This window comes from Scyliorhinus canicula, chromosome 15 (assembly GCF_902713615.1).
Source record: "Scyliorhinus canicula chromosome 15, sScyCan1.1, whole genome shotgun sequence".
In the NCBI taxonomy this organism is placed as follows: domain Eukaryota; kingdom Metazoa; phylum Chordata; class Chondrichthyes; order Carcharhiniformes; family Scyliorhinidae; genus Scyliorhinus; species Scyliorhinus canicula.
The window spans coordinates 77,785,948-77,808,798 of NC_052160.1; the positions used below are offsets into that span (position 1 = coordinate 77,785,948).

The 22,851-nt window shown below is 46.9% G+C and overlaps 1 protein-coding gene across 1 annotated transcript in view; it reads right to left on the bottom strand.

Annotated features, from left to right (window-relative positions):
- Positions 1-22,851, bottom strand: part of LOC119978247 (voltage-dependent L-type calcium channel subunit alpha-1S-like) — a 642,412-nt gene that overhangs the window by 535,148 nt on the left and 84,413 nt on the right. Inside the window, 1 exon segment of the mRNA XM_038819727.1 lies at positions 905-1,056. Coding sequence (XP_038675655.1) covers positions 905-1,056 — 152 coding nt within the window.

The window sequence follows — 22,851 nt, forward strand, 5'->3', positions numbered from 1 at the left end:
ACAATAAACACACATTTATAAATGCCAGTCTTACTGTCTCAGATGGCTATACAAGTTCCTCACAAAGAAAGTCTTGCATTTATACAGCGGCTTTCACAATTTCAGGACCTCCCAAAGCCAATGAAGTACTTCTGAAGCGAAGTCACTATTGTAATGATGGAAACATTGCACAGCAAGATCTCACAAATAACAATCTGATAGTGAGCAGGTAATCTGTTTTGGTGATGTTGATGAAGGAGTAAATATTGACCCGGACACCAAGAAGAACTTCTCTACTCTTCTTTGAAAATTACCACAGGATCATTGCACCCAACAGGGGATTGCCTCTTTGGTTTAACATTTCATCCTCAGTACTGCACTAGGGTTTCTGCTCACTCTCTCAAGTGGGACCTAGATCCATGAGCTTTCACTCAGACATGAGAGTGATCTTTGAAGAAGTGGAGAAAGGGTAAAGGATTATAAGTTGATGATTTTGTTTGGTGTAACTAGAGGTTCTCAGACTTTGTCACAAACCTTTAGACACTGTGTGTAATGAAGGGTGAGCTGTACTACAGACACAACAATACGATTTCTGACAAGTAACCCAACTTAATAATAATAATAATCTTTTATTGTCACAAGTATTGAGTTACTGTGAAAAGCCCCGAGTCGCCACATTCCGGCACCTGTTCGGGTAAGCTGGTAGGGGAATTGAACCCGCGCTGCTGGCCTTGTTCTGCATTACAAACTAGCTGTCTAGCCTCCTGAGCTAAACCAGCCCTGATCGAGCTAAACCAGCCCTGACCTTAAGGGATAGATCACAGCTGTGGAGAACCAAATCTCCAGAATAGCATGCAGGATTCAGTTGGAAATGTCTCAGACTAGACAACTGCCTGTGGCCCCAAAAACCCACTCAGCTTCTCACCATCTCCACGGTTGATGTGATCCAGGTCAATATCCTCAGCATGTGTGATCCAGTTAAGGTAGCCCTTCAAATCCTCATCCAGCAGCTGCTTTTCCCTGAACTTCTGGAAATCTCCCCGTGACTTGGCCTTCTCTCTCTCTCTGGAGAACTCCCTAGATTACACACAAAAGATCATAGGTCATTAGGGGCCTCACGGTAGCATGGTGGTTAGCATCAATGCTTCACAGCTCCAGGGTCCCAGGTTCGATTCCCGGCTGGGTCACTGTCTGTGTGGAGTCTGCACGTCCTCCCCGTGTGTGCGTGGGTTTCCTCCGGGTGCTCCGGTTTCCTCCCACAGTCCAAAGATGTGCGGGTTAGGTGGATTGGCCATGCTAAATTGCCCGTAGTGTAAGGTTAATGGGGGGATTGTTGGGTTACGGGTATGTGGGTTACGTGGGTTTAAGTGGGGTGATCATGGCTCGGCACAACATTGAGGGCCGAAGGGCCTGTTCTGTGCTGTACTGTTCTATGTTCTATGTTCTATTCCTCCAGAAGGGACAGGTGTTCCTTTCTGCACAATTCCCAATTAGCTTTAACTCAGTGTGAAAGTCATGGGTTTGAGTCGCACTCCAGAGGATTAGTCCATTAATTAGGCTGACATCTCCAGTGTATGATGTGGAGATGCCGGCGTTGGACTGGGGTGAGCACAGTAAGAAGTATTACAACACCAGGTCAAAGTCCAACAGGTTTGTTTCAAATCACTAGCTTTTAAAGCACTGCTCCTTCCTCAGGTGAAGTACCGTGTATTCCCAGTGTAGTACAGTGCTTCACTGTCAGATATTTTGTATTTTGAAACTTTTGACTGAAGGGCCAGTTTCATAAAAATAGCGAGTGTACTTTAAAAGCAATTGTACGAAGGGTATCAGTTATTCTTTTTAGATTTCACCATTTAATGGTATTTCCCTTCACTTCACAAATCCCGATAATGAACTGAAATTGCCCCTTGACTGTCTGTCCTGCCAACTCGATATGGTGGTGTAATAGAACTGAGATATGACATTGCCTGAACAGGAGATTAAATCTTCCAAGACTGATGAATTCTTCAGGGAATGTTGAAATGAAACAGGCTCACAGTCCTAATCAATCAATCATTAAAAATTGACTGAAAGGAACTCTGGGTGAAAGACACCAGCAATCATAGGAACAGAAGTCAGCCATTTAGCCCCTTGAGCCTGTTCGACCTTTTAATGAGATCATTGCTCACCTCAGCCGAACTCCATATCAACCCAGTTTTAAATGTAACATTTAATCTAGCTGTCATTTGTAAAACGGAGCTCCAAACTTCTACTGTAGCATAAAGATCTGCAACTGAGTACAGTACCGCCCACACAGTGGTGGTGGATAAATCACCTGGACCAGATAGACTACACCCCAGGCTCCTAAAAGAGATAGCTGTGGAGGTATTAGTGGTGATCTTTCAGGAATCACTGGAGGCAGGAAGGGTGCCAGAGGACTGAAAAGTGGCGAATGTAACACTAATGTTTAAGAAGGGAGGGAGGCAGAAGACGGGAAATTATAGGCTGATTAGCCTGACTTCGGTCATTGATTTTAGAGTCCGTTGTTAAAGATGAGATGGCGGAGTACTTGGAAGTGCATGGTAAAATAGTACTGAGTCAGCACGGCGTTGTCAAAGGGGGATCATGTCTGACAAATCTGTTAGAGTTCTTTGAGGAGGTAACAAGGAAGTTAGACAAAGGACGTGATTAATTTAGATTTCCAGAAGGCCGTTGACAAGATGCCGCATAGGAGCTTGTTAAATACGTTCAAAGCCCATGGTGTTAAGGGTAAGATCCTGGCATGGATTGAAGATTGGCTGACTGGCAGAAGGCAGAGACTGGGGATAAAGGGGTATTTTTCAGGATGGCAGCCGGTGACTAGTCGTGTGCCTCAGGGGTCTGTGCTGAGACCACAACTTTTCATAATATACATTAATGATCTGGAAGAAGGAACTGAAGGCACTGTTGCAAAGTTTGCAGATGATACAAAGATCTGTAGAGGGACAGGTAGTCTTGAGTAAGAAATGGGGCTGCAGAAGGAGTTGGACAGGATGGGAGAGTGGGCAATGAATTGGCAGATGAAATACAATGTGGAAAAGTGTGGTTTTGCACTTTCTAAGGAGGAATTTAGACATTGACTATTTTCTAAATGGGGAATGCTTCGGAAATCAGAAGCATAAAGGGTCTTGGGAGTCCTTGTTCACGATTCTCTTAAGGTTAACATGCAGGTTCAGTCGGCAGTTAGGAAGGCAAATTCAATGTTAGCATTCATGTCAAGAGGGCTAGAATACAAGACCAGAGATGTACTTCTAAGGCTGTATGAGGCTCTGGTCAGACCCCATTTGGAGTATTGTGAGCAGTTTTCGGCCCCATATCTAAGGAAGGATGTGCTGGCCTTGGAAAGGGTCCAGAGGAGGTTCACAAGAATGATCCCTGGAATGATCAGCTTGTCGTATGAGGAAAGGTTGAGGACTCTGGGTATGTACTCATTGGAGTTTCGAAGGATATGGGGGGATCTTATTGAAACTTACAGGATACTATGAGACCTGGATAGAGTGGACGTGGAGAGGATGTTTCCACTCGTAGGAAAAACTAGAAGCAGATGACACCATCTCAGACTAAAGGGACGATTCTTTAAAACAGAGATGAGGAGGAATTTCTTCAACCAGAGGGTGGTGAATCTGTGGAACTCTGCCGCAGAAGGCTGTTGAGGTCAAATCACTGAGTGTCTTAAAGACAGAGATAGATAGGTTCATGGTTAATAAGGGGATCAGGGGTTATGGGGGAAAGGCAGGAGAATGGGGATGAGAAAAATATCAGCCATGATCGAATGGCGGAGCAGAATCGATGGGCCGAGTGGCCTAATTCTACTTCTATATCTTATGATGCATGAGAGCACATGACCCCCACACAAGGTAAGTCGAATATTGGACAGGCCCTGTGTACCAGTAAGCATGGAGGCAGCTCCAAGGTTGGGCCCCTTCTGTATATTAGTAAACAGTTCCAAGAATTAATAAAGATTTACAATTCACCTGCATGTACTTAAAAAACTTTTCAGACCTACCGATAGGTAACCAACACCCTACAACTTACCTTTGTGTGTAGAGGCATATCACAATTTCACTCCTGAAAAGTCTAACTCTAATTTTTAGATTATGCCCCCTTATCTTACTTTTCACCCAATCTACCCTAACTGTTCCCTTTCATAGTGTAAAATCTTCAAACAAATCAAACAATAACTTAGATGGGGTGGGAGGTACGGGGCGGAGGGGGGCAGAGAGGAGGGAGAGGGGGAGGGACAGAGGGCGGTAGATGGGGGAGATGGAGGGAATGGGGGAGATGGAGGGAATGGGGGACAGAGAGGGGGATGGAGGGACAGAGGTGGGGACAAAGAATGGGAGACAGAGAGGGGAACAGTGGAGGGAACAGAGGAGGGAACAGTGGGGAGAAACAAAAGAGTGAAACAGTAGGAAACAGAGGAGATAACAGAGGGGAACAGAGGAGGGAACACAGTGGAGAACTGAGAGGCAAATGGGGGCAGTGTGGAGGGGACTAGAGGGAGATGATGGGGACAGAAAGGGTTAAGATATGGAGAACACGGTAGCACAGTGGTTAAGACTGTTGCTTCACAACGCCAGGGACCCGGATTCGATTGCCGGCTTGGGTCACTGTCTGTGTGGAGTCTGCACGTTCTCCCTGTGTCTGTGTGGGTTTCCTCCGGGTGCTCCAGTTTCCTCCGACAAGTCCTGAAAGACACGCTGTTAGGTAATTTGGACATTCTGAATTTTCCCTCTGTGTACCTGAACAGACGCCGGAACGTGGCGAATGGGGGCTTTTCACAGTAACTTCATTGCAATGTAAGTCTACTTGTGACAATAAAGATTATTATAAAGAAAAAAAAGGGGAGAAGTGCTGGAAGAGGGGTTGACGTGGGGATGGGGACAGAGGGGAGGGGGTGGAAGAGGTGGGAGAGTGGAGTGGAGATGTTAGGAAAGAGTTCCTCAATGCTTCAGTTTTAATGGATAAAAGTAAATTACTGCGGACGATGGAATCTGAAATCAAAGAGAAAATGCTGGAAAATCTCAGCAGGTCCGGCAGTATCCGGCTTTGACAAAGAGTCACCTGGACCGGCTGAGATTTTCCAGCATTTTCTCTTTGATTTCAGGTTCCAGCATCTGCAGTAATTTGCTTTTATCTTAAGTTTTAATTGCTTGATAGATGGGGGAGGGGTAGTTGGGGTGAGAGGGTTAGAGAGTAAATTTCAGAGCTTCACATCTAGGTCTAAAGGCATGAGCATCAATGGTGTAAGCAATTTAAAAATTAGGATGGTGAAGAAGTCAGAAAGAAGAGGATAGAGAGGAGGTCATAGAGGAGGTTGAAAAGAAGAATTGGAATTTTAAAACAGAGGCTGCACGGTGACATTATGGTTAGCCCTGCTGCCTCACAGCGCCAGGTAACCAGTTTTATTCCGGTGTTGGGTGACTGTGTGGAGTTTGTACTTTCTCCCAGTGTCTGCATGGATTTCGTCCAGGTGTCCCAGTTTCTTCCCACAGTCCAAAGATGTGCAGGTTAGGTGAGTGCCCCTTAGTGTCCAAAGATGTTCAGGTTCAGCAGGTTTACGGGGATAGGGTGGAGAGTGAGTCCAGGCAGAGTGCTCTTTTGGAGGGTTCGTGACCTCCTTAGATATTTGGAGTTGGGGACCAAGGGCAATGTGTCCAAGTTTGCAGACGACACAGATGAGTGGAAAAGCAAGAAGTGCAGAGGATACCGGAAGTCTGCAGAGGGATTTGCATAGGTTAAGTGAATGAGCTAGGGTCTGGCAGATGGAATACAATGTTGACAAATGTGAGGTTATCCATTTTGGTTGGAATAATAGGAAAAGGGATTATTATTTAAATGATAAAATATTAAAACATGCCGCTGTGCAGAGAGACCTGGGTGTGCTCGTGCATGAGTCGCAAAAAGTTGTTTTACAGGTACAACAGGTGATTAAGAAGGCAAATGGAGTTTTGTCCTTCATTGCTAGAGGCATGGAGTTTAAGACTGGGGAATTGCCGCAATTGTATAAGGTGTTAGTGAGGCCACACCTGGAGTATTGTGTTCAGTTTTGGTCTCCTTACCTGAGAAAGGACGTACTGGCGCTGGAGGGTGTGCAGAGGTGATTCACTAGGTTAATCCCAGAACTGAAGGTGTTGGATTACGAGGAGAGATTGAGTAGGCTGGGACTGTACTCGCTGGAATTTAGAAGGATGAGGGGGGATCTTATAGAAACGTGTAAAATTATGAAGGGAATAGATAGGATAGATGCGGGCAGGGTGTTTCCACTGGCGGGTGAAAGCAGAACTAGGGGGCATAGCCTCAAAATAAGGGGAAGTAGATTTAGGACTGACTTTAGGAAGAACGTCTTCACCCAAAGGGTTGTGAATCTATGGAATTCCTTGCCCATTAAATGTTTTTAAGATAAAGATAGATAGTTTTTTGAAGAATAAAGGGATTAAGGGTTATGGTGTTCGGGCCGGAAAGTGGAGCTGAGTCCACAAAAGATCAGCCATGATCTCATTGAATGGCGGAGCAGGCTCGAGGGGCCAGATGGCCTACTCCTGCTCCTAGTTCTTATGTTCTAATGTTCTTCTGCACTATGGGAATTTATGGATTATATGGAGACGTTCCATTGGAGCCAATGTAGGTCAGCAAGCACCGGTTAGAACAGGACTTGGTGCAAATTTAGACACGGGCAGCAGAAGTTTGTGCAAGGGTAATTATGCTTAACTAACTTATTGGAATTCTTTGAGGAAGTAAGATGTGATATGGATAAAGGGAAACCGGTGGACGTACCGTACTTAGATTTCCAGAAAGTATTTGATAAAGAGCTAAGTCAAAGGTTATTGTGGAAATAAAAGCTCATGGAATAGGAGTTCAGGAGAAGTCCTTGATTGGATGGGGGAAGGTACGGTCAGCAGGGAGCCTTCTTCCATGAGCTGAAGAGTGGGGGGGAGGGAGGTCATTGGGAGGTGCATATGGGCAGGAGCTGCCGTGTTAGAGGGGTGGCTGGGGGGAGGGGGAAGTGGGGGGGGGGAAGTAAGGGAAGGGGGGAAAGGGAGGAGGAAGTTGCTGCGACATGGCAGGGGGTGAAATATGGCATGGTCGGGGCGGAAAAAGGGGCATCTGGGGTGTGCTAGGTAGAGGGTGGAATTAAGGGGCTGGAAGTGAAGTAGGAAAGATGACGGAATGTCCGGTAAGGCTGGTAATGTGGAATGTTTTGGGATTGAATGGGCCAGCTAAAAGGTCACGGGTGTTCGCTCACCTGAGAAGCCTGCAAGCGGGGATTGTCTTTCTGCAAGAGACATACCTCTGTGTGAAGGACCAGGTTAGGTTCAGGAAGGGGTGGGTCGGGCAGGTTTTTCACTCGGGTTATGATTTGAAATCGAGGGGATTAAAATTGGCGATTTTAATGAGCAAATAAATGGAATTTGTGAGTGCGAAGGAGGTGAGGGATCCGGTTGGGAGATATGTGATTGTGAGTGGTGTATTGGAAGGAGCACCGGGAATGTTGGTAAATGCATATGCCCCAAATTGGGATGATGTGGGTTTTATGAGGGGGTTGCTGACAGTGATCCCGGATTTGGCCACGCACCACATAACCATGGGAGGAGATTTTAACTGTGTCCTGGAGCTGAGGGTGGATAGGTCGAGCCCCAGGTCAATGGGAAGGTACGAATGGTGAGGGAGCTGGGAGGGTTTATGGAGAGGATGGGTATGGTGGACCCATGGCATTTTGAGAACCCAGGGGAAGGGAGTATTCCTTCTTTTCACACGTCCATAAGGTGTATTCGAGGATTGACTATTTTGTAATGAGATTTTGGTTGGGGTGGAGGGGCAGAGTATGCGGGGATAGGGGCTGGTTTAGCACACGGCTAAACCGCTGGCTTTGAAAGCAGACCAAGGCAGGCCAGCAGCACGGTTCAATTTCCGTACCAGCCTCCCCGAACAGGCGCTGGAACGTGGTGACTAGGGGCTTTTCACAGTAACTTCATTTGAAGCCTACTTGTAACAATAAGCAATTTTCATTTCATTTTTCATTTCATTTCATTTCGGATAGTTATCTCGGACCATGCACCCCACTGGCTGAAGATTCGGGTTAGAAGTAAGGTTAATGGGGGGGTTGTTGGGTTACGGGTATAGGGTGGATATGTGGGTTTGAGTAGGGTGATCATGGCTCGGCACAACATTGAGGGCCGAAGGGCCTGTTCTGTGCTGTACTGTTCTATGTTCTATGTTCTAGAACGGGACGAGAGCAGAGGCCGGGGTGCAGGTTTGACTCAGGGTTGTTGGCAGATGGAGGTTTTTGTGATTAAGTGCAGGCGGCGATTAAGGAGTTGAATCAGAATGGGGTGGTGTCGGCAGCCATTTTATGGGAAGCACTGAAGACTGTGGTCCGGAGAGAAATTAATTTGTTTAAGGCTCGTGCGGAGAAGGAAAGGAGGGAGGAACATGACCTTCTAGTGAGCGAGATAGTGGAGGTGCACAGGGAATATTCGAGGGTGTCCACCGTTGAGGGATTGGCAAGGAGGAAAAAGTTGCAGGAGCAGTTTGACAGGCTGACAATGGGGAGGACGGTAGAGCAACTGCGTAGGGTAGAGGGGTACATTATGAGTATGGGGAGAAGGCAAGCCGCATGCTGATGCACCAGCTGCAGAGGCAGGCCGCATCCAGGGAAATACTGAAGTTACGGACTGGGGTTGGGGTTGTGGTGTCGAAGCCAGGGACTTTCCGAGGCAGACCCGGGGGGGAGAGGATGGTGATGTATGTGGGGCGGTTTCTGGATGACCTGGAATTTCTCCAGATGGAGGAACCAAAGAGGCAGGCATTGGAGGAGCACTTGGGGCTGAGGGAGGTGCTGGTTAGTATCAGCGGTATGAAGTCAGGGGAAGGCCCCTGGGCCGGAAGGATACCCGGCGGAATTTTATTATGAATTTGCGACAAAGCTGGCACCACATCTGTTGGGGGCGTTTAATGAAGCGCTGGAGAAGGGGGAGTTGCCGGAGACGATGACGCAGGCAGTAATCACACTAATCCCCAATAAAGGGAAGGATCCGGTCGAATGTGGGTCGTATAGGCCCATATCACTATTAAACACGGATGTGAAAATATTGGCTAAGTTGTTGTCGAGGAGGATGGAGGACTGTGTCCCGGGGGTGGTTGCAGAAGATCAAACAGGCTTCGTTAAGGGCAGGCAGCTCGCGAGTAATATAAGACGGCTGTTGAATGTGATGATGAATCTGTCGGGTGCTCTGGTACCGGACGTGGTGGTGTCCAGGGACGCGGAGAAGGCATTTGATCGGGTGGAGTGGCGGCACTTGTTCGAAGTTTTGGGAAGGTTTGGATTTGGGCCGAGATTTGCGGCATGGGTGCGGTTGCTGTATGTGGCACCAAGGGCGAGGGTGAGGATGAATGATATGAGCTCAAGAAGCTTTGACTTACACAGGGGTACGAGGCAGGGGTGCCTACTGTTGCCGATGCTGTTTGCGCTGGCCATAGAGCCGTTGGCAATTGCTCTCAGGGAGTCGGCGGAGTGGCGGGGATTATGAGGGTACAGAGGGAGCATCGGGTGTCGCTCTATGCCGATGACCTCTTGCTGTATGTTTTGGATCCGTTGGAGAGTATGGGAAGGATCATGAGCCTGCTGAGGAGGTTAGGAGGGTTCTCGGGATGAAGCTGCATGTAGGAAAAACGAGGTATTCCCGGTGAATGAGGTGGGACAGCGTGCCAATTTAGGGGGGATGCCATTTATGGAAGCGAGGGATAGGTTTAGGTATTTGGGAATTCAGGTAGCGAGGGAATGGATGGGGCTCCTTAAGTGGAACTTAACAAAGCTGGTGGAGGAGGCCAGGGAGGATCTTAGGATGTGGGATACATTGCACTTAACGTTGGCAGGGAGGGTCTAAGTAGTGAAAATGAATATTCTACCAAGGTTCTTGTTTATCTTTCAGGCTCTCCCGATCTTTATACCAAAGGCCTTTTCTCGGAAAGTGGACGCGATCATCTCGGACTTTGTATGGGCTGGGAAGGTGCCGAGGGTAGGGAGGCAGAGGCAGAGGCAGCGGGGGGAGGGGGGGGTTGGCGTTGCCAAACTTGCTTCATTATTATTGGGCACCGAATGTGGACAAGGTGCGACGGTGGTGGGAAGGAGAAGGAGGTCGAGGGAAGTGGGGCTGGTCAAGATGAGGGATTAGTATTTGGAGGAAGAATTCTCCAGTCGGGAGGAGCTAAGGGAGAGGGTAGAGCTGCCGAGGAGGAGTGTTAGACATTTAGCTGCTGTTGTATAAAGAGTCAACGGTTCTGCTCCTCTCACAAATATTGTTTTGTGTTTAAAAACCCACGTGTCCATAATTGTAATACCACACCTGGAGAACAAGCCGTGTGCTTCAAAAGCAACAATACATTAAAGGGAGAGGTTGGTTGAACTCCATGATATATTTTGCGGTTCTGAAAACACCTCTCCCATAACAATTGGGGGCTCGAGGGGAATAAAAGTCTATCTATTGGATTGGCTTTTGTGAACTTAAAGACAGTGAAGGATTGTTGCTTTTCCGGTGTGGTATTTGAGTTTAAGTGTGTTGGGGACAATGGCTCTTTCAGAGGCTCAGAAGGTTTTGGGGGTGGAGAATGTTGCACGCAGTACCTTACGGACAGTGACGAAAAGCAGACTGTTAGGTTAGGCAAAAACATTGCAGTTAACATTACCTGACACAATGCGAAAAGATGAGATAATAATGGCGGTGGTTAAGCATTTAAAGTTGCCTGAGATAGAGTCTGACTCATTGGAAATGTAAAAAATTCAGTTGCCCAAGTAAACAAATGGAACATGAGAAAGAATTAAAGCGGTTTGAATACGAAAGAGAGAGAGAGGAATTTAGTGTTGTATTATTTTCGGGGTTATCTTTGAAGTAAGGGGTGTTAAGTGATCCAATGTTTATTTAAAAGGTTAAGTTGAATTCATGGAATAAACATTGTATTGTGTTTAAAAACCCACGTGTCCATAATTGTAATACCACATCTGAAAAACAAGCCATGTGCTTCAAAAGCAACAATACATTAAAGGGGGAGGTTGGTTGAACTCCATGATACATTTTGGAGTTCTGAAAATGCCTCTCTCATAACAGGGTAAACGGGACCTCCTCTTGTGCAAGGATGAACCTGATAAAGTTTAAGGTGGTGCACAGGGTGCATATGACTCGGGTGAGAATGAGTGGGTTCTTTCAAAAAGTGAGTTTTCCCTTCATAAGAACATAAGAAGATAAGAACTAGGAGCAGGAGTAGGCCATCTGGCCCTTCGAGCCTGCTCCGCCATTCAATGATATCATGGCTGACCTTTTGTGGACTCAGCTCCACTTTCCGGCCCGATCACCATAACCCTTTATTCCTTCATTCTTCAAAAAATTATCTATCTTTATCTTGAAAACATTTAATGAAGGAGCCTCTACTGCTTCACTGGGCAGGGATTTCCACAGATTCACAAGCCTTTGGGAGAAGCAGTTCTCCTAAACTCAGTCCTAAATCTGCTTCCCTGTAATCAGTCCACGGAGGCAGAAGTCCCATCACCAGAATTCCTTTTATTTACAAACCCAACAGCTGAAAAACCATGACCATTCAGTCTGCTGTCTACACCGGGAGTGCAGAGGATCTGACACTTCCTGTTATATACACAGAAAGGGCCATTAATCAGGGAACTCGTATTCTAATTAGTCCATCTCAAAGGCCTGGCCTAAGTCATTACACCCCTCTCCCCAAAAGTCCGAGAAGCCCCCATGGTCCTCGTGACTCACGGGTCTCCTGCTCCGTGTTTGCGCCGGGTCTGACTCCTCCACTTTGGCCTCCAACGTAGGAGGGTATAACGGCTAGGCGCCCATCTTTTCCGATGTGAGCGGTTCTGAAGGGAGGTTCGCCCGTTTCCTCCGGCGGTAGGGGTACAGCTGCGACATCATCCACATATCCGAGTCCGATGTACACACCAGTGGTGTCAGAGGGGCGTATATAGTTTGTCAGGGAGGACTCTGCACTGTCCTTGGTATGCTGGTCTGAGTCAGCTCCGGAGGAGGAAATAAATCTGAGGCCCGCACCTGATCCAGCTGTTTCTTTATTTTATGTTTTCCCACATGTATCTCATATATAGGCAGCACGGTAGCACAAGTGGATAGCACTGTGGCTTAACAGCGCCAGGGTCCCAGGTTCAATTCCCCGCTGGGTCACTGTCTGTGCGGAGTCTGCACATTCTCCCCATGTCTGCGTGGGTTTCCTTCGGGTGCTCCGGTTTCCTCCCACAGTCCAAAGATGTGCAGGTTAGGTGGATTGGCCATGATAAATTCCCCATGATAAAAACCAAAATGTTTAGGAGGGGTTATTGGGTTACAGGGATAGAGTGGAAGTGAGGGCTTAAGTGGTGTAGACTCGATGGGCCGAATGGCCTCCTTCTGCACTGTATGTTCTATATGACACAGGTCCTGTCCTGGCCTTGACTGTTCCTGCTACCCATGTGGGGCCATTCGCATAATTTCTGACCCATACATTTTCACTCATGTCGAACTCCTTTCTCGGCGAGTGTTGTCGTGGCCCCTGCATTGGGCCTCTTGGTGTCTCTCTATTCTGCCACCTAAATTCGGGAATAGTAGACTCAGCCGGGTTCGGAATCGTCTGCCCATGGTAGCTCCATGAGGTGCTATTCTCGTTCTGGCGTGTGGGGTTGTTGTGTCGTCAAATAGCCAGCGCGACAGTTTGGTGTCCAATGATGCTGCTGATTGTATCTTCAACCCAACTTTTAAGGTCTGGACGGTTCACTCCGCCAAACCATTCGATGCCGTCCTTATGTGCCGAATGCTATTCGACTTCAGAAATTTTGTGAAGTCCTGGCTGGTGAAAACCGATCCATTATCCAAAACTAACACCTCCGGATACCATGAGTTGTGAATGAGGTGCGGAGTTTTTCAATGGTAGTTGTTGAATTTGCAGAGTTCATTTTGTCAATGTCATTTGGAATGAGCTTCTACTATTATAAAAAACATCAAGCCCATTAACGGGCCTGCAAAATCGACATGAAGTCATGACCATGGTCTACCTGGCCATTCCCATGTGTGCAGTGGGGCTGCCGGTGGCACCTTCTGCCCTTGTTGACATTCTGGGCACCGACCTACCAATGCCGCTATGTCTGTGTCCAGGCCCGGCCACCAGACATAGCATCTGGCCAGCATCTTCATTTTTGAGACTCCCGGGTGCCCATGATGTAGTTCAGCCAGTATGGCTCGACTGCCTTGACTTGGAACTATTACTTTAGCCCCCCATAGCAGGATCTCATCTTCCACTATGATCTGCTCTCTTCTGTTCCAGTAAGGGTAGAATTCCGCCTGAACCCGTCTTTCCATCTCCCCAGTTAGCACCATGTATTTTATTTTTGATAAAACTGGATCCCTTTGGGTCCATAAACAAATGTTTTGTGCGGCCACTGGAAGGGTGTCCAGGAAATGTAACGTCATTACCGTTTCCTCTATTTTGGGTACTAATGGCGGGGGTCGGTAATGGCAACCTACTTAGTGCATTGGCGTTTGCCACCCGGGTTCCTGGCCGATGCTCCAGTTGATACTGGTACACCGCCAGTAGTAGGGCCCAGCGTTGGATCCGTGCAGGAGCTATTGGTGGTATTGCTTTGTCTTCTTTCAACAAACCCAGCAATGGCTTGTGTTCTGTAATTATAGTGAATTTCCGCCCGGACAAGTACTGGTGAAATGTCTTCACTGGGAAGATCACAGCCAGTCCTTCCTTTTCGATTTGGATGTACTTTCGTTCTGCTGCTACCAGCGTCCTGGAAGCAAACGCTGTTGGTGGTTCCTGTCCATTTTGCCCTCTATCTGCCAAAACTGCATCTAGCCATATGGAGACACGTCGCACGTAAACACCAACTCTTTGCTGGGTCGTAGTGTGCCAAGACGTTCGATGAAGAAAGCTGTTCTTTTATCTTCTTGAAAGCCCTGTATTGGCGGGCGGACCATTCCAAGCTTGCCCCTTTTTTAGTAATTGGTGTAGGGAGTCCAAGGTGGAAGCTCTGTTCTGTACGAACTTTCCTAATATGTCATCAGTCCTAAAAAAGACCTTAACTTCTGGATTGTGGTGGGGGCCTGGGCATCTTTAATCGCCCTCACCCGATCCTCCATAGGGTGTAGCCCTGATTTGTCAACCTTGTACCCCAGATGGGTTACTTGAGTTGCAAGGAAAACGCATTTCTCCCACTTTAAGCGCATACCTGCTGCTGAAAACCTCCGAAGGACTTCCTCCAGGTTTTGCAGGTGTTCTGCCTTTGTTTTTCCTGTAATGAGGGCTCAGGTAAATGGTGACTTGTGGTAGCCCTTGCAATATATTCTCCATTGTCCTCTGGAATATCGCACAAGCTGACGATACCCCGAAAGGTAATCTAGTATACTGAAAAAGGCCCTTCAAGGTATTTATCATTGAGAATTTTTGGGACTCTTCGTCCAGCTTCAGTTGTAGATATGCGTGGCTCATATCCAGCTTTGAGAATAGACGTCCTCCAGCCAGCTTTGCATACAAATCCTCAATCCGGGGAATTGGGTGTTTGTCCAGTTGTGAGTAGCGATTAATCGTTTGTTCAAATGAAGTACTTCATCCGCTCTACATATTGGGTCCAGCCTTCCACTGCAGGGTCAAATGAGTCCAACTTTCCGAATAAAGGCATTTTGCCTGTCAGTGGCTGACCCTCAATATGCGGCAGCTACTGACGAGCAGGTTTCTTCGGGTCGTTCCGTTTTCCTCGTCGCCACTGTAATAGGTCCATGGAGGCAGAAGTCCCATCACCAGAATTCCTTTTATTTACAAACCCAACATGACCATTCAGTCTGCTGTCTACACAGTGCAGAGGATCTGACACTCCCTGTCATATACACAGAAAGGGGTTCCCTGATTGGGCCACTAATCAGGGAACTTGTATTCTAATTGGCCAATCTCAAAGACCTGGCCTAAGTCATTACATTACCCTTATTTTGAGGCTATGCCCCCTATGTCCTATCCATTCCCTTCATAATTTTAGATGCTTCTTCCTTCTAAATTCCAACGAGTACAGTCCCAGTCTACTCAACCTCTCCTCGTAATCCAACCCCCTCAACTCTGGGATTAACCTAGCGAATCTCCTCTGCACACCCTCCAGCGGCAGTATGTCCTTTCTCAGGTAAGGAGACCAAAACTGAACACAATACTCCAGGTGTGGCCTCACTAACACCTTATACAGTTGCAGCATAACCTCTCTCGTCTTAAACTCCATCCCTCTCACAATGAAGAACAAAACTGCATTTGCCTTCTTAATCACCTGTTGCACCTGTAAACCAACTTTTTGCCACTCATGCACTAGGACACCCAGGACCCTCTGCACAGCAGCATGTTTTAATATTTTATCATTTAAATAATAATCCCTTTTGCTGTTATTCCTACCAAAATGGATAACCTCACATTTGTCAACATTGTATTCCATCTGCCAGACCCTAGCCCATTCACTTAAACTATCCAAATCCCCCTGCTGACTTCCTGTATCCTCTGCACTTTTTGCTTTACCACTCATCTTAGTGTCGTCTGCAAACTTGGACACTTTGCACTTGGTCCCCAACTCCAAATCATCTATGTAAATTGTGAACAATTGATGGCCCAACACTGATCCCTGACGGACACCACTAGCTACTGATTGCCAACCAGAGAAACACCCATTAATCCCCACTCTTTTCTTTCAATTAATTAACCAATCCTCTATCCATGCTACTACTTTATCCTTAACGCCGTGCATCATTATCTTATGCAGCAACCTTTTGTGCAGTACCTTGTCAAAAGCTTTCTAGAAATCCAGATATGCAGATATGCCACAACCATTGGCATATGTTATCTACTGCACTGGTAATGTGCTGGTAAGAATGGTATTGGACTGTGTGAGATATTAAAGGATGAGGGAATTGAGGGGAGTGAGATTAGACGGTGTGGGAGATGAAAAGATGCAGGGAATGATGGGGGGATATATTAAAGAGTGTGAGGAGTGAGGGTGGCATGAAGGCGCAGTGGTTAGCACTGCTGCCTCATGGCGCTGAGGACCCGGGTTCGATCCCAGCCTCGGGTCACTGCCCGTGTGGAGTTTGCACATACTCTCCATGTCTGCGTGGGTCTTACCCGACATCGCAAAAAGATGTGCAGGGTAGGTGGCTTGATCATGCTAAATTGCCCCTTAATTGAAAAAAAAAAGAATTGGGTACACTAAATTTATATACAAAAAGAGTGTGGGGAGTAAGGAAAGGAGCAGGGTTAGATAGGGTGATATATTAAAGGGGGTGGGGAGGGGTTGACATTGGGGCTCTTGCTTTTCCTGATATATATTAATGATCCAGATCTGGCTGTGAAGGGGACAATTTCAAAGTTTACAGTTGACACAAAACTTGGACGTATTGTAAACTGGAAAGAGGACAGTGTAGAACTTCAAAAGGACATAGACAAGTTAGTGGACTGGGCAGAGAGGTGGCAGATGAAGTTCAATGCGGAGAATGTGCAGTGATGCATTTTGGAAGGAAGAACATGGAGAGACAATATAAAATAAGGCATAAAATTCTAAAAAGGGTACATGAAAAGAATGAACTGGGTGGATATGTGCATGAGTACAGCTGGAGAGAGCAGTTGAAGCATATAGTGTTCTCGGATTTATTAATAGGGGCACAGAGTACAAGAGCAAGGAGGTTATGCTGAACACACACAAGACACTCGTTAGACTTCAGCTGGAATATTAAGTACAGTTCTGGGTGCCACGTTATAGGAAGGATGTGAACGCATTGGAGAGTGTGAAGAAGAGGTTCACAAGAGTGAGTTCTCCCAGTGAGCCAGAGAAGACACAGCCAGAGTGAGACACAGCGAAGAGTGAAGCTAGGTGGGAATTCGAAGCTGGGTGGGGAGGAGGTGCTTTTTATCCCTGGGAAGTGACTGGCAAGTAGTTTTTCTTTTCATATATTTATTTTTTCTTTTGTTTTTTGCAATTGTAGCTGTATAAGTTAATCTAAGGATTAAGGCATGGCAGGAGATCCCAGACCAGTGTCATGCTCCTCGTGTGCGATGTGGGACCTCAGGGACACGTCCATTGTCCCTGGCTCCTTCATGTGAAAGACGTGTATCCAGTTTCAGCTCCCGTTAGACCCCTTGATGGCTCTGGAGCTGCGGATGGACTCACTTTGGAGCATCCACAATGCTGAGGATGTCATGGATAGCATGTTTAGCGACTTGGACACACCGCAGGTGAAAGTTACTGGGAGATAGAAAATGGGTGACCAAAAGACAGAACAAGAGTAGGAGGGCAGTGCAGGTGTCCCTGCGGCCATCTCCCTGCAAAACAGATATACCGCTTTGGATAATGTTGCGGGAGATGGCTCACCAGGGGAAGGCAGCAGCAGCCAGGTTCATGGCACCATGGCTGGCTCTGCTGCGCAAGAGGGCAGGAAGAAGAATGGCAGGACGATAGTGATAGGGGATTCAATCGTTAGGGGAGTAGACAGGCGTTTCTGTGGTCGAAAACGAGACTCCCGAACAGTATGTTGCCTCCCGGGTGCACGGGTCAGGGATGTGTCCGATCGGCTGCAGGACATACTGAAGGGGGACGGTGAACAGCCAGTTGTCATGGTGTATATAGGCACCAACGATATAGGTAAAAAACGGGATGAGGTCCTACAATCCGAATTTAGGGAGTTAGGAGATAAGTTAAAAAGTAGGACCTCAAAGGTAGTAATCTCAGGATTGCTACCAGTGCCACAAAACAGTCAGAGTAGAAATTTAAGAATAGTCAGAACAAATACGTGGCTTGAGAGATGGTGCAGGAGGGAGGGGGTTCAGATTTTTGGGACATTGGAACCGGTTCTGGGGGCGGTGGGACCATTACAAACCGGATGGTCGACACCTGGGCAGGACTGGGACCAATGTCCTCGGGGATGCTTTTGCTAATACTGTTGGGGAGGTTTTAAACTAATGTAGAACATAGAACATTACAGCGCATTACGGGCCCTTCGGCCCTCGATGTTGCACCGACCTGTGAAACCATCTGAAGCCTATCTGACCTACACTATTCCATTTTCATCCATATGTCTATCCAGTGACCACTTAAATGCCCTTAAAGTTGGTGAGTCTACTACTGTTGCAGGCAGGGCGTTCCACACCCCTACTACTCTCTGAGTAAAGAAACTGCCTCTGACATCTGTCCTATATCTACCACCCCTCAATTTAAAGCTATGTCCCCTCGTGTTGGTCATCACCATCCGAGGAAAAAGACTCTCACTATCCACCCTATCTAACCCTCTGACTATCTTATATGTCTCTATTAAGTCACCTCTCAGCCTTCTCATCTCTAACGAAAACAACCTCAAGTCCCTGAGCCTTTCATAGTAAGACCTTCCCTCCATGCCAGGCAACATCCTAGTAAATCTCCTCTGAACCTTTTCCAAAGCTTCCACATCCTTCCTATAATGTGGTGACCAGAACTGCACGCAGTACTCCAGGTGCGGCCGCACCAGAGTTATATACAGCTGCAGCATGACCTTGTGGCTCCGAAACTCAATCCCCCTGCTGATAAAGGCTAGCACGCCATATGCCTTCTTAACAGCCCTATTAACCTGGGTGGCAACTTTCAGGGATTTATGTACCTGGATGCTGAGATCTCTCTGTTCATCTACACTACCAAGAAACTTGCCACCGCTCACCCCAGCTCTGCAGCTTATCTATGTCCCTCTGTATCCTATAACATCCTTCAGCACTATCCACAACTCCACCGACCTTCGTGTCATCTGCAAATTTACTAACCCATCCTTCTACACCCTCTTCCAGGTCATTTATAAAAATGACAAACAGCAGTGGCCCAAAAACAGATCCTTGCGGTACACCACTAGTAACTGAACTCCAGGATGAACATTTGCCATCAACCACCACTCTCTGTCTTCTTTCAGCTAGCCAATTACTGATCCAAACCGCTAAATCACCTTCAATCCCATTCTTCCTTATTTTCTGCAATAGCCTACCGTGGGGAACCTTATCAAACGCCTTACTGAAATCCATATACACCACATCAACCGCTTTACCCTCATCCACCTGTTTGGTCACCTTCTCAAAAAAACTCAATAAGGTTTGTGAGGCATGACCTACCCTTCACAAAACCGTGTTGAGTATCGCTAATCAACTTGTTCTTTTCAAGATGATTATAAACCCTATCTCTTATAACCTTTTACAACATTTACCCACAACCGAAGTAAGGCTCACAGGTCTATAATTACCAGGTTGTCTCTACTCCCCTTCTTGAACAAGGGGACAACATTTGCTATCCTCCAGTCTTCCGGCACTATTCCCGTCGATGAAGACGACACAAAGATCAAGGACAAAGGCTCTGCAATCTCCTCCCTGGATTCCCAGAGAATCCTAGGATAATCCCATCTGGCCCAGGTGACTTACCTATTTTGACATTTTCCAAAATTGCTAACACCTCCTCCTTTTGAACCCCAATTCCATCTAGCCTGGTCGAATGAACCTGAGTATTCTCCTCGACAACATTGTCTTTCTCCAGTGTAAACACTGATGAAAAATATCTATTTAACGCTTCCCCTATCTCCTCTGATTCCACACACAAATTTCCACTACTATCCTTGATTGGCCCTAAACTTACTCCAGTCATTCTTTTGTTCTTGATGTACCTATAGAAAGCCTTAGGGTTTTCCTTGATCCTATCCGCCAACGACTTTTCGTGTCCTCTCCTCGCTCTTCTTAATCTCTCCCTTCAGGTCCTTCCTGGCTAACTTGTAACTTTCAAGTGCCCTAACTGAGCCTTCATGTCTCATCCTAACATAAGCCTTCTTCTTCCTCTTGACAAGTGCTTCAACTTCCTTAGTAAACCACGGTTCCCTTGCTCGACAACTTCCTCCCTGCCTGACAGGTACATACTTATCAAGGACATGCAGCAGCTGTTCCTTGAAAAAGCTCCACATTTCGATTGTACCCATCCCCTGCAGTTTCCTTCCCCATCCTATACATACATTAGGTTCTCATCCCCCTGCTGAATTAGTTTAAACCCCCCGAAGAGCAGTAGCAATTTCCCCCCCCCCCAGGATATTGGTACCCCTCTGGTTCAGGTGAAGACCATCCTGTTTGTAGAGGTCCCACCTACCCCAGAATGAGCCCCAATTATCCAGGAAACCAAAACCCTCCATCCTGCACCATCCCTGTAGCCACGTGTTCAACTCCTCTCTCTCCTTATTTCTCACTTTGCTAGCATGTGGCACGGGTAACAACCCAGAGATAAAAACTCTGTTTGTTCTAGCTCTCAGCTTCCACCCTAGCTCCCTGAATTTCTGTCTCAAATCCCCATCTCTTTTCCTACCTATGTCGTTGGTACCTATGTGGACCACGACTTGGGGCTGCTCCCCCTCCCCCTTAAGGATCTCAAAAACACGATCAGAGACATCACGAACCCTGGCACCTGGGAGGCAACACACCAACCGTGAGTCTCTTTCGTTCCCACAGAACCTCCTGTCTGTTCTTCTAACTATGGAGTCCCCAATGACAAGTGCTCTGTTCCTCTTCTCCCTTCTCTTCTGAGCAACAGGGACAGACTCTGTGCCAGAGACCTGTGCCCTATTGCTTACCCCTGGTAAGTCGTCCCCCGCAACAGTATCCAAAACGGTATACTTGTTATAGAGGGGAACGACCACAGGGGATCCCTGCACTGCCTGCCGGTTCCCTCTCCCTCCCCTGACGGTAACCCATCTACCTTCTTCTTTTACCTGAGGTGTGACTACCTGCCTATAACTCCTCTCAATAACCTCCTCCGCCTCCCGAATGATCCGAAGTTCATCCAGCTCCAGCTCCAGGTCCCTAACGCGGTTCTCGAGGAGCTGGAGTTGGGTGCACTTTCCGCAGATGTAGTCAGCAGGGACACTAGAGGTGACCCTTTCCTCCCACATTCTGCAGGAGGACCATTCAACTGCCCTAGCCTCCATTCCCACTGAACTAACTTCCCAACTACTGAAAACTAAAAATTGTGGCAGGGGGATGGGAACCAGATTAGGAAGTTAGAGGTCAGTAAAGAAGCAGCAACAAAAGCCAATCAGGTACGAGATAATAAACTCAATGTGACTAAGGGGAAGAGTAGACAGGGAAGAGATGATGATCGCAAAGGGACAGGTGGTCTGAGGGGCATTTGTTTTAATGCGAGAAGTGTAGCAGGTAAGGCAGATGAATTTAGGGCTTTGATTAGTACCTGGGAATATGATGTTATTGGTATTACTGAGACTTGGTTGAGGGATGGGCAAGACTGGCAACTAAATATCCCAGGGTATAGGTGCTTCAGGAGGGATAGAGAGGGAGGTAAAAGGGGTGGAGGAGTTGCATTACTGGTCAGAGATGATATCACAGCTGTGATTAACGATGGCACGATGGAGGATTCGAGCACTGAGTCAATATGGGTGGAGTTAAGAAATAGGAAGGGTGCAGTAACATTGTTGGGACTTTACTATAGGCCTCCCAAAAGCGAGCGTAAAGTAGAGGTACAAATATGTAGACAGATTATAGAACAATGTAGGAGAAATAGGGTGGTTGTGATGGGAGATTTTAACTTCCCCAACATTGAATGGGACTCATGTAGTGTTGGAGGCGTAGATGGAGCAGAATTTGTAAGGAGCATGCAGGGGAGTTTTTTAGAGCAGTATGTAAATAGTGATCCCGGCCAAGTGGTTGAAGTTTCAGTCGGCGATTACTTTGGGAATAGCGATCACAATTCCATAAGTTTTAGAATACTCATGGACAAAGACGAGAGTGGTCCTAAAGGAAGAGTGCTAAATTGGGGAAAGGCCAACTATAACAAAATTCGTCAGGAGCTCGGGAATGTGGATTGGGAGCAACTGTTTAAGGGTAAATCCACATTTGAAATGTGGGAGTCTTTTAAGGAAAGGTTGATTAGAGTGCAGGACAGACATGTTCCTGTGAAATGAGAGATAGAAATGGCAAGATCAGGGAACCATGGATGACGGGTGGAATTGTGAGACTAGCTAAGATGAAAAAGGAAGCACACATAAGATTGAGGCGACTCAAAACTGATGAAGCTTTGGAGGAATATCGGGAAAGTAGGACAAATTTCAAACGCGCAATAAAGAGGGCTAAAAGGGATCATGAAATATCTTTGGCTAATAGGTTAAGGAAAATCCAAAAGCATTTTATTCGTATACAAGGAGCAAGAGGGTAACTAGAGAAAGGATTGGCCCACTCAAAGACAAAAGAGGGAATTTATGCGTGCAGTCAGAGGAAATGAGTGAGCTTCTTAATGAGTACTTTGCATCGGTATTCACCAAGGAGAGGGACATGATGGATGTTGAGGCTAGGGATGGATGTTTAAATACTCTAGGTCATGTCGGCATAAGGAAGGGGGAGGTTTTGGGTATTCTAAAAGGTATTAAGGTGGACAAGTCCCCAGGACCGGATGGGATCTATCCCAGGTTACTGAGGGAAGCGAGGGACGAAATAGCTGGGGCCTTAACAGATATCTTTCCAGCATCCTTGAGCACGGGTGAGGTCCCGGAGGGACTGGAGAATTGCTAATGTTGTCCCTTCGTTAAGAAGGGTAGCAGGGATAATCCAGGGAATTGTAGACCTGTGAGCTTGACGTCAGTGGTAGGCAAACTGTTGGAGAAGATACTGAGGGATAGGGTCTATTCACATTTGGAAGAAAATAGACTTATCAGTGATAGGCAGCATGGTTTTGTGCAGGGAAGGTCATGTCTTACAAACCTAATAGAATTCTTTGAGGAAGTGACAAAGTTCATTGATGAGGGAAGGGCTGTAGATGCCATATACATGGAGTTCAGT